General features: G+C 41.2%; 1 protein-coding gene across 1 annotated transcript in view; it reads left to right on the top strand.

The window, feature by feature from the left end:
- Positions 1–1,336, top strand: part of poc1a (POC1 centriolar protein A) — a 33,955-nt gene extending 32,619 nt beyond the window's left edge. Inside the window, exon 11 of the mRNA XM_076110654.1 lies at positions 86–1,336. Coding sequence (XP_075966769.1) covers positions 86–196 — 111 coding nt within the window. The 3' untranslated portion in view covers positions 197–1,336. The remainder of the gene's footprint in view (positions 1–85) is intronic.
- Positions 1,337–14,568: the final 13,232 nt, after the last annotated feature.

Genomic DNA, 14,568 nt, shown 5'->3' with positions numbered 1-14,568 from the left:
TTATCCATCTCCTTCCTCCCCCCCCCCCCCCCCCCCCCCCTTTCTTTCTTCGTCTTGTCCGTCTCCTCTTGTTGCCTCCATCCAGACGGTTTCGATCCTGGAGCAGCGTCTGACGCTGACAGAGGACAAACTCAAGGAGTGTTTGGAGAACCAGATGGAGATCGGTCTGCATCTCCAGAGACGAGAGGAGGCCTAAAGATGGCGGCCCCAGAGAGAGGTCGAGCTGTGGTGTAAAGGAAATGGGGTCGCACCAACACCGTGAACAGAAACACGTATGCAGTGTTCTCTCACTGTTGTTGATCACACTTAAAATGTGCAAACTTGCACACGGTCTGGGAACATTTTCCCGACTGGACTTTAAATGCACACCGAGCCTTAACTGCTGATGTACGGCGCCTGGTTGTTTGACAAAGAGATATCAGAAGTGAAGGAGTTGAATATTAGAGAAGTTGTTCTTCTACAAGAGTGCTGAGAGCGCAGTCCCTTTTCTGCTGACGGAAGGACCTGCTGCTACAAGTCAGTGTGTGTGTGTGTGTGTGTGTGTGTGTGTGTGTGTGTGTGTGTGTGTGTGTGTGTGTGTGTGTGTGTGTGTGTGTGTGTGTGTGTGTGTGTGTGTGTGTGTGTGTGTGTGTGTGTGTGCGTGTGTGTGTGTGTGTGTGTGTGTGTGTGTGTGTACAAAAGTGTAGAAACATGCAAGAGACTTTCATACTTGCCTTTGCACTAACCGTGTGGGCGTATTTAAATCTATTTGTGCACGTGCAGGCTCCCGCAGAAAGGCATCAGAATGAAATGTTCTTCTTCATCAAAAAGCACATCGACTGCAAACGGTAATCACAACCAACATGTCCGTGAGTTACACACAGTTATTATTTTAGATGCACTCAGCAGCATTTTTAAGTTGCAGAAAGAGGAGAAACAGGAACCTGAGTTTGACCTTATTCGCTGAGTTAGCGGTCCACAGATACTCCGTGTTTGTTTACTGCCATCATTAGGAGAAGCACTGAGAGAAGTTGAATTGCGTCCTTAGTAAGTAAATACTCTCTAGTGTGAACCCGGGCCGCAACATATTCTTTGACCAATGCACTATGTTTTTCTTTTTGACTGTTGTTTGTTAAAATCTACATTACCTCACTGTTTAAGTAACTTATGTTGCCTTTTTTCAAGTGAAATTATACATATATTGTTTATGTATATTTGTGTCCCGAGAACTAATTGGCTTACGGCTGAGAGCCACAGACAGAGAGCATTGAGAGATGAACTAACACATTGTTGGTTTTGCTCTCCTGACTGGATTGTTGACGATGAAACAAAATGTAAAATAAAGGCAGTTTATATACTTCAAGTTGAAATGATGGTGCTATTTGGACGGCTGAATGGCTGATTGTAATTACTGCAGTTTGAAAGATCAGCGTCTTGTTCTTGTCTTTGTATCCTTTTATACATTGGAGGTAACTTATTGTGTACCTTCTTAATACATGTTTTTCACGCGTATCTCTCTGAAATCAGTTGATAAAATCAATCTGGGTGCTCTTTCACAACACGGAGCTCTTTTTGTGTAACGAGGGAACGAGCGTTTGTTTTCATAATCGTTGCCAAATCGATGATGTCACTAAGGTTACTTTATTCCTGCTCTGATTGGTCCACAGAGCTCGAGAGGTTACCCAAGAAATGCATGACTTTTCTGTCTTTATTGTCCTCAGCAGAGACGTTAAGTTCATGAGCCGTGAGCTGTCATCCAGTGCTCATTTTCAACCCTTTCTTTGCCAGATTGTGAGTGATGATTTATTACAAAAACACGGGGGTGGCAGCTAAATACACCTGCCCTGCTTGTGTCCAAAATCATTATATTTCACCCCCTGAGTAATTCACGTAACCTGATCGCTGATGCTGGATCAGTTATTTTATTTTTAGACGCTCAATGAAAATGAGCCTGAGGCCACGCTCAGACGCACGCTGTGCTTTCTCCAGGAACAGATTCATCTGAGCCATAAAAGACCTATTCATTCATTGGACTTCTTTATTGAACAAACTGGTACCATGTTTACGTAGTACTGTAATGAATCATACTGGGTCTAATTGTGGAGGTCTCTGAGAACAGTGTGGCGTCATTAAGAGGGGAAAATATTAATGACTGTTTCTTTAAGACCCGACTCAGGCTCTGCACTGATGGAAAAAGAAGAAAAACAAAACCGGAATTCTGAAGCTGTGCTGCCGGGCCCACTCTCTTCCTTCCTGTCTGGGGCCCGAGGACACGCACACACACACACTCAAACGCATACACACACACACACACACACTCTTGCCAGAGAAAACGGCTCCCTTTACTATGGGCCTCAACCAGACGGCCTGCCAGGAGCTCTAGTGGAGGAGAGGAGGGGCTGAAAGAGTGGGTTCAATAACTGCAAGTCTTGACTGTGTGTGTGTGTGTGTGTGTGTGTGTGTGTGTGTGTGTGTGTGTGTGTGTGTGTGTGTGTGTGTGTGTGTGTGTGTGTGTGTGTGTGTGTGTGTGTGTGTGTGTGTGTGTGTGTGTGTGTGTGTGTACCAACTCCAGTTTTAAACCTTGGGAGGACCTTCAGGCCAGAAATTGTTTGACAGAATTGTTTAAAGGGATAAAAGTTAGAATTGGTTTTAGGTTAGAGCTGACACGATTAATACGTTAGTCAATTGACAGAAAATGAATCTGCAACTATAATCTATAGTAACTTTTCAAGTAGAAACACCAACTGTTCCTTGGTTCCAACTTTTCCACTGTGAGGATTTACTGCTTTTCTCTTTTATATCATTGTGAACTGAATGTCTTTGAGTTTTGGACTTTTGTTCTGACAAAACGAGACGTTAGAAGACGTCACATTGAACTCTGAGAGGACGTGATGGTCATTTTTCACTATTTTCTGGCATTTTACAAACCAAACTATTCATCAAGGGAATAACTGGAATATCAACCGTACATGAACATATTTTGTAGTTGCAGTTCAGTTAAGGGTGAGGCCTCTGTGCAGTGTTTTGGCGTCTGATAAGCTTTCAAACTAATCGATCTGTTACTCAAACTGGACTTCCTGGAAGAAATTCTTTGTAACATAGGTCAACATGTCACAGGAGTGACAACGGTCATAACTCGCCGCACTTTACGACCGCTCTGGTGTGTTTTGGGGTTTAGTTGTGCTGGTTAAAGTTAAGGATATGAATGCTTTATGTCAAAGAAAGTCCTCACAAATATAGCTGTACAAATGCGTGAGCGTGTGCATGCATGAAAAAGAAAGGGGAGGAAAGAGAAGTTGGAGAGCAAGCCTCTGTAATATGTAGCCCATGTGTGGCCCACAAGTCTGTGTGTGTATGTGTGTAGGAGGGGGTTGGTGATCTTATGAGCAGAACATCTGGATATGTTTTTCCTGGTGCGCTGTGGTTGCTGCTACTGCTTGCCTGAGTGTGTGTCAGTGTGCGTTTTACTAGTTCAGTGTGTCAGCTCCTCTTGGCTTTTTTCGTGTCCTCAAACATTGTGTCATATTCTGACTTTATGAGATTGAGATGATACCAGGCCACTCTCACTGCTGCTGTGTCCTGTTGCAGCAGGTGGAGGCTGCGCTGCCATAGATAGCTTCACTGTGGCTGCCGGGCGAAAAACAACGAAACATTATTGCCAGTGTGTATTCTTAGGGTTACAAGTTGTACTAGCCTGTGATATAATCTAGTCTTTGCTCACTGAAATGATCATTGTTACAATGTGGTGGTCTCTGCACAATGAGCTGAGGGGGAACTGACATTTTTGTAGTTCTAGGAAAGAAATGAGAGGCGGTCTGCGGAGACCAAATACACAGTGAAGAGGAACCACCGCAGAAAAACACAGAATAAGTCTGCGTTCTGCTTGTTTCCAGTGAGTGACAAGCAAAGCAGGTGCTCTATAAGTTTTTACAAGCCCAGAGAGAAGTTCATCAATACAGACGGATCCATATGCTCAAGGTAGACAAAATAATGTAAACACCCAATAGCTACAAAAGTGGCTTACGTATATTACTCTGAATGTCAGGTTGTGAGTTTTCAAAGCAACATGAGCGAGCAAGTAAAGCCTCAAAGAAGCCTCGCGTGTCCAAACTTCAGCTGCATAGTTTCTTTTATATGTTAAGGGATCCGTGTGAATCAAACCATGACAACATGCGTAGGTGACAAATACTGGTAATATGCATACAACCTTATTATGGCCCACTTTCTGAAGCAGCTGTTTGCAATGATAATCAAAGTCTTTTTTCATAAAGTCTGAATTTTATACTGTGTTAATTTGTGGTGGCGGGACACCATAGCCTGAAATACAGACCGCCTCTACTAACATCAGAAACAATCAATGCATTTTTTAGAAATAAAACGTGATTTTTTTTTTTAAGGCGAAAAGAGCAGAGGTGCAGTATCACAGACCAAGAATAAAAAATTGTAGATAGAGCTCTTAGCAACAAAGTCACATTAACAATAGCAAACAGAAGTATGTAAAGGTGTGGAAAGTCTTTACGCTCTTTACAGATCCTTTCTCTAAAGAGGGGAAACTTGTTTGAGCCTCAGTCCCGCCATGTCTTCTCTGACCGCTGCTGGATTTGGCAATACTCCCCAGTGCCTCATTTCCTGCTTCAGCCCTCCTCCCCCACCTTGTCACCCCTCTCTCCCCCCCTCATCGCCTCCCACTCCTTCACCCTCTGAGACTAAGCCGTGCTTGTCGGCAGTGGCTGAGGTTTGGCGCTCTGCTCCTCCAACCCACGCCTCAGCTTCTGCTCCAAAACTATCTTTTCCATTTGATCCCAATGGGAGTGAATGGACGGAGGGAGTGAGGTTTCTTTTCTTTCTTTCTTTTTCTTCGTCTGTTGTAAGTCGACAACAAAAAAGGCTTTTAATCTTGTTGACCAACTAGCCCTTTTTGACATTCTGAAAAAAGGAGCTTCAGCTCTTGTAAAAAGCAGTTCATGCTGCCCTCTTATCATCGGTCTATTTCAGGATTCATTTCAATGGACAGAAACTTGAATTTGTATCCAAGTATATAATCAGGAAAAGGTCCTTACAGTAGAATATGAAACTACAGCGCCCGCTCTAAATCACACAAATATAATGCTCAGGTAACACAAATACAACCAGCTCACACACGCTTCAAGGTGTGTAAATGTGTGCTGAGAGTGTAAAGTTGATGACCTACTTTACAACGAGCCAGCCCGTAAAACAAACTTGGACGTAACTTCTTGAAGCCTCGTCTCACCTTAACGTCACCTGCCTCTCTGAAGCGTGACTGCTCATGTTACACACCCACGAGTTAGGTCAAAGATGTAGCTTAGAAATGTGTCTAAAAGCAAGATACCATGTTTGTTACAGCTTGTGTTACTTTCTTGAATAACACTCACCTGAATGGGTGTGTATCAGGCTTGCATAACACTCTCATAACTGTATAAAGTTTTTTTTGTAGGCCAACCAGGAAGTTAGCATCACTCCGGTTCCAACAGGATTTTATCTGTTATTGCAGAAGATAAACTCTGTGTGGTAAAAAAAAAAAAACCTTCATGAGACTTACTGTACATGTTTCATTCAGCAAAATAGTCTCGCTATAAACACACTAATCCACGGTGGCATTCATTCACGTCACCACCGTGGAGCTACAAGCAGACCGGTGTTCTGCTTGATAACGCGTTGTAGTCTCATTCAGCCACTTGTTTACAACCGCCTTTTTTAAGACACGTAAAAGCTTCAAAATGTACAAGTTCTATATTAACTGATGTTTTTAAATATGGTAGAACAAAGACATTTACATTTCCCTTTAGTTTAGTTGTGATGGAAATGAGTAAGAAGCTTCATTCTAACTATGAACCGCCCGGGACGTTTGGAACCTTCTCATATCAATTCAACCTTTTCATGTGTTTCGCACATTTTAGGCAAATCCCTGCTTAAGTTCAAGTGGAAGCTGCCCAGCATTTCAATGTTGATTTAGAATTTGAATGTCAACGTTATATATATATGAAGCTTCGAAGCGTCCAGCGATTCGTTTCAGCCCCAGAACTGTCTCAAGTTTCATATTCTGTTCACTGATTAGGAGGGAAATCCGCTCACTAATTGGCCGCCGTTCAGGGGGAGAGGACCCGCAAACTTTAAAGTACCCGACGTCTAAAACTCGCAGACACAGAAGGATGAGGAGAGGAAAAACTTTAGCACAGACACAGGCGAATGTGCACCATCCGCACAAGGCGTCAAAACTAGCTCTTGTGACCTTAAAGTTATAACTCACCGTGTATTGTAGCTGTATTATCATGGACAGAAAGACAACTCGCATCCAAACTGATTTTTCACTTCCACATATGGCAATTACATACCTACATCTTGAGCATTCAGATCCTTTATTGTATTTACGTAACCGCAGTAGTTATGAGGTTGCTTGTATTTGCTTTAAAATTGCTGGATTGATGTGCTGATGCGCTTGTCAGACAACTCTTGCTGGAGCTGAAACAGAGATGAGGAAAGTGAAACTCTTCATGAGATAGAACAGATCGTTAGTGTGTTATTTGGCCACCTTTGACCATCTGTCTTTTGCCCTGCCTCTCAGCTGTCACAGTAGTGTGTGTGTGTGTGTGTGTGTGTGTGTGTGTGTGTGTGTGTGTGTGTGTGTGTGTGTGTGTGTGTGTGTGTGTGTGTGTGTGTGTGTGTGTGTGTGTGTGTGTGTGTGTGTGTGTGTGTGTAAGTAAGAGGGAGAGGTGAGGAAGGAGTTCACACACGGTGACTCACCTCAGTGCTTTTACAATCTTGCTTACATAGTTACAGTGTGTTTGCTCTGCAGGTCGATTAGATACAGTAGGCGTACAGGTGGTTTAAAAACAAATATATATATATATATTTATTTTAAAGTTCAAATAAAGAGTCAACCAGAATTGATGTTGCTTTTGTCGTGTTGGTTCAGCGGTTTATTAAATACTCACTCAAACAGGGAATAAAACCAGTCAAATGTGTTTTCTGGATCGGCGACAGGCTTAGAGAGCAGCACAGCGATTTAGAGGACAGGTTGGGTGACTCAGTTTTAGGGTGGATTTCTACTGTTAACTCTTTGACAGACGGTGTGTCTACCTGCTCCATTATGGTTTGTAGACTTTAGTTCTTCAGCTACCACTGAAGTGTTGATTGAGTCAAAGAGCTGCTGATCCCACCCTGTTCTCTAACCTTTGCTGTGACCACCTTGTCTCTTTAAAATGATGTTCAACTTATTCGCATTAGCAAATACATTCAGAAGCAATCAAAACATGTTTTTAAAGTGAGGAAATAATCATGGCCTTTGGTTAAATGTTGTACGAATCAACAGGGACATGAAACACAAGACGGGATGTATAAACTTTGTAACACGAGTCTACAGCTGCCATGCTAGCTAGTGCTAAAGGACAGTGGTGCTGTAGTTGCATGCTACCATGCTGATATTTAGCAGGTATAATGTTTATCACCTAAAATTTCACCTGTCGGTGGTGCTAGAGGAAAGGTCAGGGCATTATCAAAGGATTCATCCTCTGGAGACCATGAATGTATCTACAAAATGTCACGAACATGCATGAAAACCGTTCTTGAGATATTTCAATCTCGATCAAAGTCGTGGATCGACCGACCGCGAAAAATGAAACCGAACCACGATCTGTCCGTAACTTTGATCAAAATCCTTAATAAAGCAACGACACACAAGACAAAATACCTCGTTTCCATTGTCTTAGTCCTGTGCTTCTTCAGCCCGACCGTGCACCCTGACCTGCTCCTTATGACTTCTGTGAAGGGCAAAGGCCTCAGAATGCTCTAATACCACGTTTCCACTGTGCGGTACAGCAGTGCTCTACTCAACTCATTTACTTTTGGTTTTCCAACTAAAGTTAGTAGATAGTACCTGGTACTTTTTTTTGGTACCAGTTTGGTTGCGGTTCTAAACAAACTGTTACTAGAAGGTGCAGACCACTGATTGGTCAGAGAGAATCATCAGCAACACTGGACATTACCCTTTTCCCCTGCAGTGTTTTGCACAAATAAGGAAAACAATACATATCTTTAAGCCATTTACTCAAAACTATTTTTTTTTCTCATACTCTGAGCCAGAAGTCTCCACTTCAGTAGCACTTAAAAAACAAAACGTTGCAGCTAAATCCCTATCTATATTCTGAAAGTTTTTACAGAGGCGTTTGTTCATATATAATTCATAGCCTGATTTGAACATTTTATTCCTAAAAACATGGTGAAATGGATTTTTTAAATGTCTGTTGACAGTATTTTCTGATTTGTGGAGTGATACAAATATTCCCTCTGTAAAAACCTTAAAGAAAATGAAACAAGAATGTTTTAGCTGTCTTTATCCAATGTTCAAATTTCTGTTCTTGAAAGTTATCCTAAATAAAGCCTCATTTGCTTATTTAAACGCATTTCTTTAATAAGACAACTTAGTGTAAATAATCAGCTGGGGAAGCTTCATGGTGATAGCTGCTATCTTTTACCCTATTCCCCTGGAGTGTCTCCCCTTGAGTATGTCACACTTAGATTGGATGAAACATTGCCACATATTTGGCAAATCAGCTGATTAGCAGTATTTTGGTGGACAAAGGGTTGGCGGTGAAGGATTGCATGTTTTATTCAGTTGTTTCCTCTCATGATCACTGCTAGACTGAGGAGATTTGATTCAGATGTACACTTGGTAAACTGATTTCCATCATTGTCACTCAGCCAGCTCCACTTTAAATCCATTCTCCCTCAAGATTGTTGTCTCTCTCTCTCTGTCTCTCCTCTTTGTGTAATGTTAGTCTCTCTGTCGCTCTCCATCTTTCTGCTTTGGTCTTTAATAATGCATTCAGCTGAGAGACTTCTCTATGGCTCGGAGTTCACAGCGTGAGCATGTGTTCACCTCTCTTTAATAGACACACACACACACACACACACACATACAGCATGAATGCACACACAGTCACACTTCTCTATCTCTAGGATTTCTGAAGAATTGATAGCGGTCAGTGCTCACACACTTCCAGTGAAGACATTAGCATTAACACCGGCCTCCTTTTTACTTTTTACACGGGGATCGCTCCACCAGTTCACCAGTTCACCATGTCATCCCAGACGTTTGAGGCAGCTACATTTGAGAAAGTGTTCCGTTATTTTATCACATTTGTTTCGAGGTGAGGCATCACTCAGCACCTCAGCTGTTTCTGGTTGTTGGCGTTGATGTGCTTTGCTAAATTTCCTCACATAAGTATCACCTTTGATAACCAGCTTTATTTTTCATGTTAAAAAAAAATTTCACGAACCAGAATGTTTCTTTTTATCTGCAGAGCAACTCTTTATAATCCTGACTCAGTTAGTAGAGCTTCTCTGAGCTTCAGCTGGTTCGAGATCACTTCTCAGAATGCACATAACTCCAAATGTGACCTCTGTACAGTGGGTTGCCTTAGATTAGATTTGGAAAGTTACTTTTAAGGCTGTCTCTTTACAATATTTCTAACCTGCTAACCCCGTACAAGCCTGAGTTTCTCTGGTAGGAGCCTGGTAGGGCTCCTCGACTCTGGAACTAACCAGAGCAAATCAGGCAACAAAGCTTTTTTGTTTAAATTTCTACTAGAAACCATCCCAGTATGCCTTGCAATTACGGCCATATTGGATGAATCTGCGTCTCTGATTTATGTCTAATGTGAACGTTCATAGTGTACGGATGTGGAGGTCGTGGGTCAGGGATGGATGTGTCGTGCATGTGACTTACATGCGGGAGACCTCATATCACTTCCAGTCACAGACCTTTAATTAACGTTTGCTTTTTTGTTAACCATAAGATCTTCTCCGAACCGCTATTTTAGAGTGGCCGTGCAGAGATTTTTAAAAAGCGGGAATTTTAAAAAACATTATAATTTCTTCCAATAATGGCATTCCTGTGTGGCTATGCTGTCCCTAAAAACACATTTTAGAATTCACATTTTGCGTCCTCTTGATTTTCTTTTCTTTTTCATTTGCTCTTACTGCATTCTTGATTTCTTTAGTATTTTACTGCAATCTTTTTGTATTTTCTTCTACTAGTTTTTGGACAAATGGTTGCTGGTAATGCGCCTAGCCCATGATACCATAATAATAATAATAATGAAATAAATTTAGAAAAAACGCCAGATATTTCACTGTGCTTTTTTACAAAGTGCTTTATATAAAATATTCATATAATCATATAGAAAAGAGAATTGTTGAAGTGTGTAATCGAATGTAGTGCAATCTACTTCAGTACACTATACTGTAAAGCAATACAATAGCCTTGCAACTAAAGTAAAAGTACCTCTGTCAAGCTTTTTAATTTCCTAATCAAGGTACTTTAAATACCTTGAAAAAAGTACAACTAAATCAGTCACCTTATGAAAACCTAAGATTTAGCCACTAATCACTAACTATAACAATCTATGTTCCTGCATATGTTTGCGATTACAAAATAGACACGAATCACAGAGCGACTGAGCAGAGACAGATAAAGTGCTGTGGTACATTTTCCAGGCCTGTGTTTTATGTGTTGGCGACCTGCGTGTTTGGGGGCAAAGGAAACAGCAGAGGAAATGCCAGCGTTAGCGTGGGAGAGGGGTGGCCACCTCACTCCATAACTGAGGTGAGTGGGTTTAAACCACAGTCTGCCTTAAAGAGACCTCAGACAAAGACAAAGAAACAGAATCGTGATGTAAATGCAGCATATTTGGATAATAATGATAGACAGGGCGCAAGTTACAATTCATTTTTTGATCAGGACTTGAGCTACAAATGATGTCTTAATGAACAGGAACAGTTCATTTTGTGTTACATATTTTAAACGTCATCTGTGGAAAAAAAATGTTTGGAGCCACTCCATTGACAATGAATAGGAGACTTTTAGTGAATACTGGATACAACACAGGGTGATTTACCAGGGATGTGGGCAGATTTTCTGGTTCAGAAATGAGTTTAGTTTAAAGCTGTTCATGGCTAAGAAGACCCGCACGAGTCCACAGCAGAGATGCCAGGGTGGGTACATTTTCCCACCGGTGTTACAGATTACACAAGAAAAGATATTCGTCAATGATCTATCTGTCGATCGATGTAAATACGAAATATTGCTAAATAGGTGCTTTTGCTTTTTTTGGCAAGCATACACAGAGTGTTTCGATTAATCTCCCATTCACTGTCTGAAGTGCACTGACACTGCAGCTTTTGTGCATATGTTATAGTAAAACTATAAGCCCAAAGCCTCTGGAGGATGCTTTGGGAGTTGACTGGTAGTTGGTAGTCTTTTGGGTTATGTCTTGAAATGGGGAGCAAACTTGGCAAAATGTGATTTAAAACTAATTTCCTGCATTTCACCACCGAACCTCTTAGATTAAGTCAAGAAACGGCCACCTGCACTACGATAGATTATTTGAATGAGGGTACACAAAACCAACTCTTCGATGCGGCTCCTTTGCGGACGTCTCATCTCCACGGTCGAATCCTCTCCGATCAGCGATCTAGCGCACGGTGGGCTATCTGGCAAACTTTGCTAATGTTGACTCTCGGTTTGCAACAGTACAATCCTACTTTTAGCTAATTTAAAGTTTAGCTGTAGTCAGTGGGCCGAGCAACAAACGCTAGCCTATATCTATTCTTTTGTTTTGTGTTTCAGTCCATGACGGCAGTGAAGCTAAATGGCTTCATGTTTCTTTCCTTTGTAAACAGACAGACTCCTGCGTGGATTGACAGACTGTGATTGACAGCCAAAGCGACGAGTTTGTCTGAACCAACTCAATTTTTGTCCTGCTATTATGTCACATTATTAAGTTTTGATATAAACATTCATATTTCGAATAGGTGTTCAATTTAGGAGACTTCAGACACTCAAATAAAATTGCGGACAGTATATGTATTGCAATATATCGTAGATATCGTAGTGATTTCCACAGATCATTACTTTTTATTTTGTCGTCGGCAGCTAACAAACACTGTGCTTCATCACTCCATACCTTCACATCATGTCACGCATTAACATGGAATGTGCTCAAATCAAAAATGCAACTGTCAGCAATCAAATTACTAACATTGTCTGTCAGTACAAAAACTCCTGCACTGGAGAACACTAATGTAGGGGAACTTATACATTTCATTTTTCCAAATACAATTTTTCTAAATTACACTGAACAAAACATTTTTATTGTTATGATTTTAGTTTGACTTTACTTTTTCAGATTGAAGTTTTAAAAACTTTGTTCAGGTGCAGTTTAGGAGTATGTGGAATCATAAAGTCACTTCTTCCTGAGGAAAAAAAAACTGCTCCTCATCTGTTTTGTCAATCTCTAAATTCTAGCGAACAACACTTCCCCTCCCAAAAAAAAAAAAAATCTTCACATGTTAAGATTTCTCTTTGTCCTTGTTTTTTGGGTGCTTCCTGGGTTTGTGAAATATTTCTGTTATGTGGCTTTTCATTCAGAGAAAAAACACGTCATACAGGCGGGTTAGCTCAGTTCCAGTTCTTAGATGTACAAAAGGGAATAAGGGACTTTACGCTCATCTCAACTTCATGCTTCAGAAAATGACATTACCATACTGGAGTATAGATTCAAGATGAAATTAAGGGCTCCTCCATCTGGCAGAAGGATTTCATCCACCAGTGAAGGATGAGTCTCTGTGTCAACAGTGAAAAGATTCATATTGCATATTGCTTTTTCTGTTTGATTAGGTTATACTGTACGGACGGTTATTCATATTCCATTTCAATATGAGCACGATAAACCTGATTAAAACCCTCAATAGTGGAGAACGGAGGAGGGCCATTTTCTAAAGACTGTGACTGTGACACAGACGAGATGTATTGTGAAACAGGAAATGTGTGTACAAAGACAATCTGAAAGCTTCTGTTCTTCCCAAAATGGCAGATTAAAGGCTGTATGCATGTACGAGCAAGTAGACTCACGATGGTGGGTGAAGCTGCTGATGAGCTCATGTCTTTTGTTGTTCAGATAGCGTTGAATACGTCCTAATCTTTACATAAGCTCATTTGTCTTATCCTGCTTTTATTACATAACCCATTCTGCTTATGAAGAAATACCAGTTAAAGGCACAGACAACATATCTTCTCAATCGGTTTCATTATGAGCAATGGGGCTTAACGTGAACAACATGATGTCACGACCACCAATCAGCAACATTTGAATCAAAATCTGAAGACAGGTGGTAGGCTGTTTGCTTATGTTGCCAGGCTTCTGTTATTTTATATTCACCACCGACAATCCGCCGATGTAGAGTTTAGACGACCTGAGAAGGGCCACATCAAAATTGGGGAAAGAATAGCATAATATGACTGTTACTACTAGACACCAGCCAATCAGAATAAAACATGAAATGCATCATAGATGTAGTATAAGAACTTGATACAGGACTCCAAGTTGGCACCCAATCATTTGAATTGAAATCGCTTGCCTCAGCCAAAAAGAAAGTTTGCATCCGCATTAGGAAGTCCAATTGTTTTCCTCCCTCTCCTACTCACTCACACTCCGCCAACATTCATTTTCACTTTTCTAAGCTTTGGAGCATTTTTGCAAATATAAAATAAAAGGGATTCAGATAGAAAAAAATCAATTCACAATACAAAGAGTAATACTTTACTTTGTTGGCAGTTGCAGGTGACCTGACAACAGTTTTTCTAAAAGGTGGTCTGGTGTTGAAATGCTTTTTTTGCCTGAGATTTTATTGTCGTAGTACTGCGGTTGGCCACTGGAGCTAATTGGCAGCAACACTGAGTGACCGCACCGTATCCAGCTCGTTAAAGGTGCTAAATGCAAAATTGGGAGTATATCTATTGCCTCTCAACAGTGTTTCGAAACCAGGCGATTATATTTGGCAAGCTATAACGATACTTCTAAAAAACATCCTTTTCAAGTCAGCAGGTCATGTTGCCGTCTTTGCCCCGACCTCACAACCTCCTCCTCCTCTTAAAGATATAATTCATTAAACAATCTGATATAGGAACCCCAAAAAATAATATTTGACAGTGTGACACAGATTGCCACCAGATGTTCTTATTACACAGTCTATTTGTACGCTTAAAGCGACATGTTATCGTCCTGTCGCACACTAAATCAAACAAACTGTGATAGAGCTTCATCAGAAGTTTCAGTCCTCAGTCATGAAAGTTAAAAATAAGTGATGATAGTTTGTGTTTACTTCTGGACAGACACACAGAAGTGGCTACACATCTCTAAGAGAGCCTGTTGTTGTCCATGAAGGGAGTGGAAACACAAGAGCCCTAAAGTGTGTGCGTGTGTGTGTGTGTCTGTTTGTGTACTTGCGTATATGCATGCATGTCTGTGTTTTGTTAGTGTGGTGTGTGCGTGTGTGTGTGTGTGTATAAGTCACTGGGGGGGGGGGGGGGGATAAAGAGCCATTGTCTGCAGCTGGTGCATCCCCCACTCCTCCTTTCTGCAGCTGTGAGGAAATCAAACGCTCCTCTTTTCCTCCTCTCTGCCGCTGTCACAACCTGCTGATGCCTTATTAGGTCATTCATGGTGAATCGTATGTGATGACCCACAGCAGCAGGTACACCAGCACCATTGAGCTGTCACAAGATGTGAA

The sequence above is a fragment of the Anarhichas minor genome, unplaced genomic scaffold (assembly GCF_050575085.1).
Source record: "Anarhichas minor isolate MPS153535 unplaced genomic scaffold, ASM5057508v1 ptg000043l, whole genome shotgun sequence".
In the NCBI taxonomy this organism is placed as follows: Eukaryota; Metazoa; Chordata; class Actinopteri; order Perciformes; family Anarhichadidae; genus Anarhichas; species Anarhichas minor.
The sequence above is the reverse complement of the archived record's forward strand: the minus strand, read 5'-3'. Positions and strand labels throughout refer to the sequence as shown.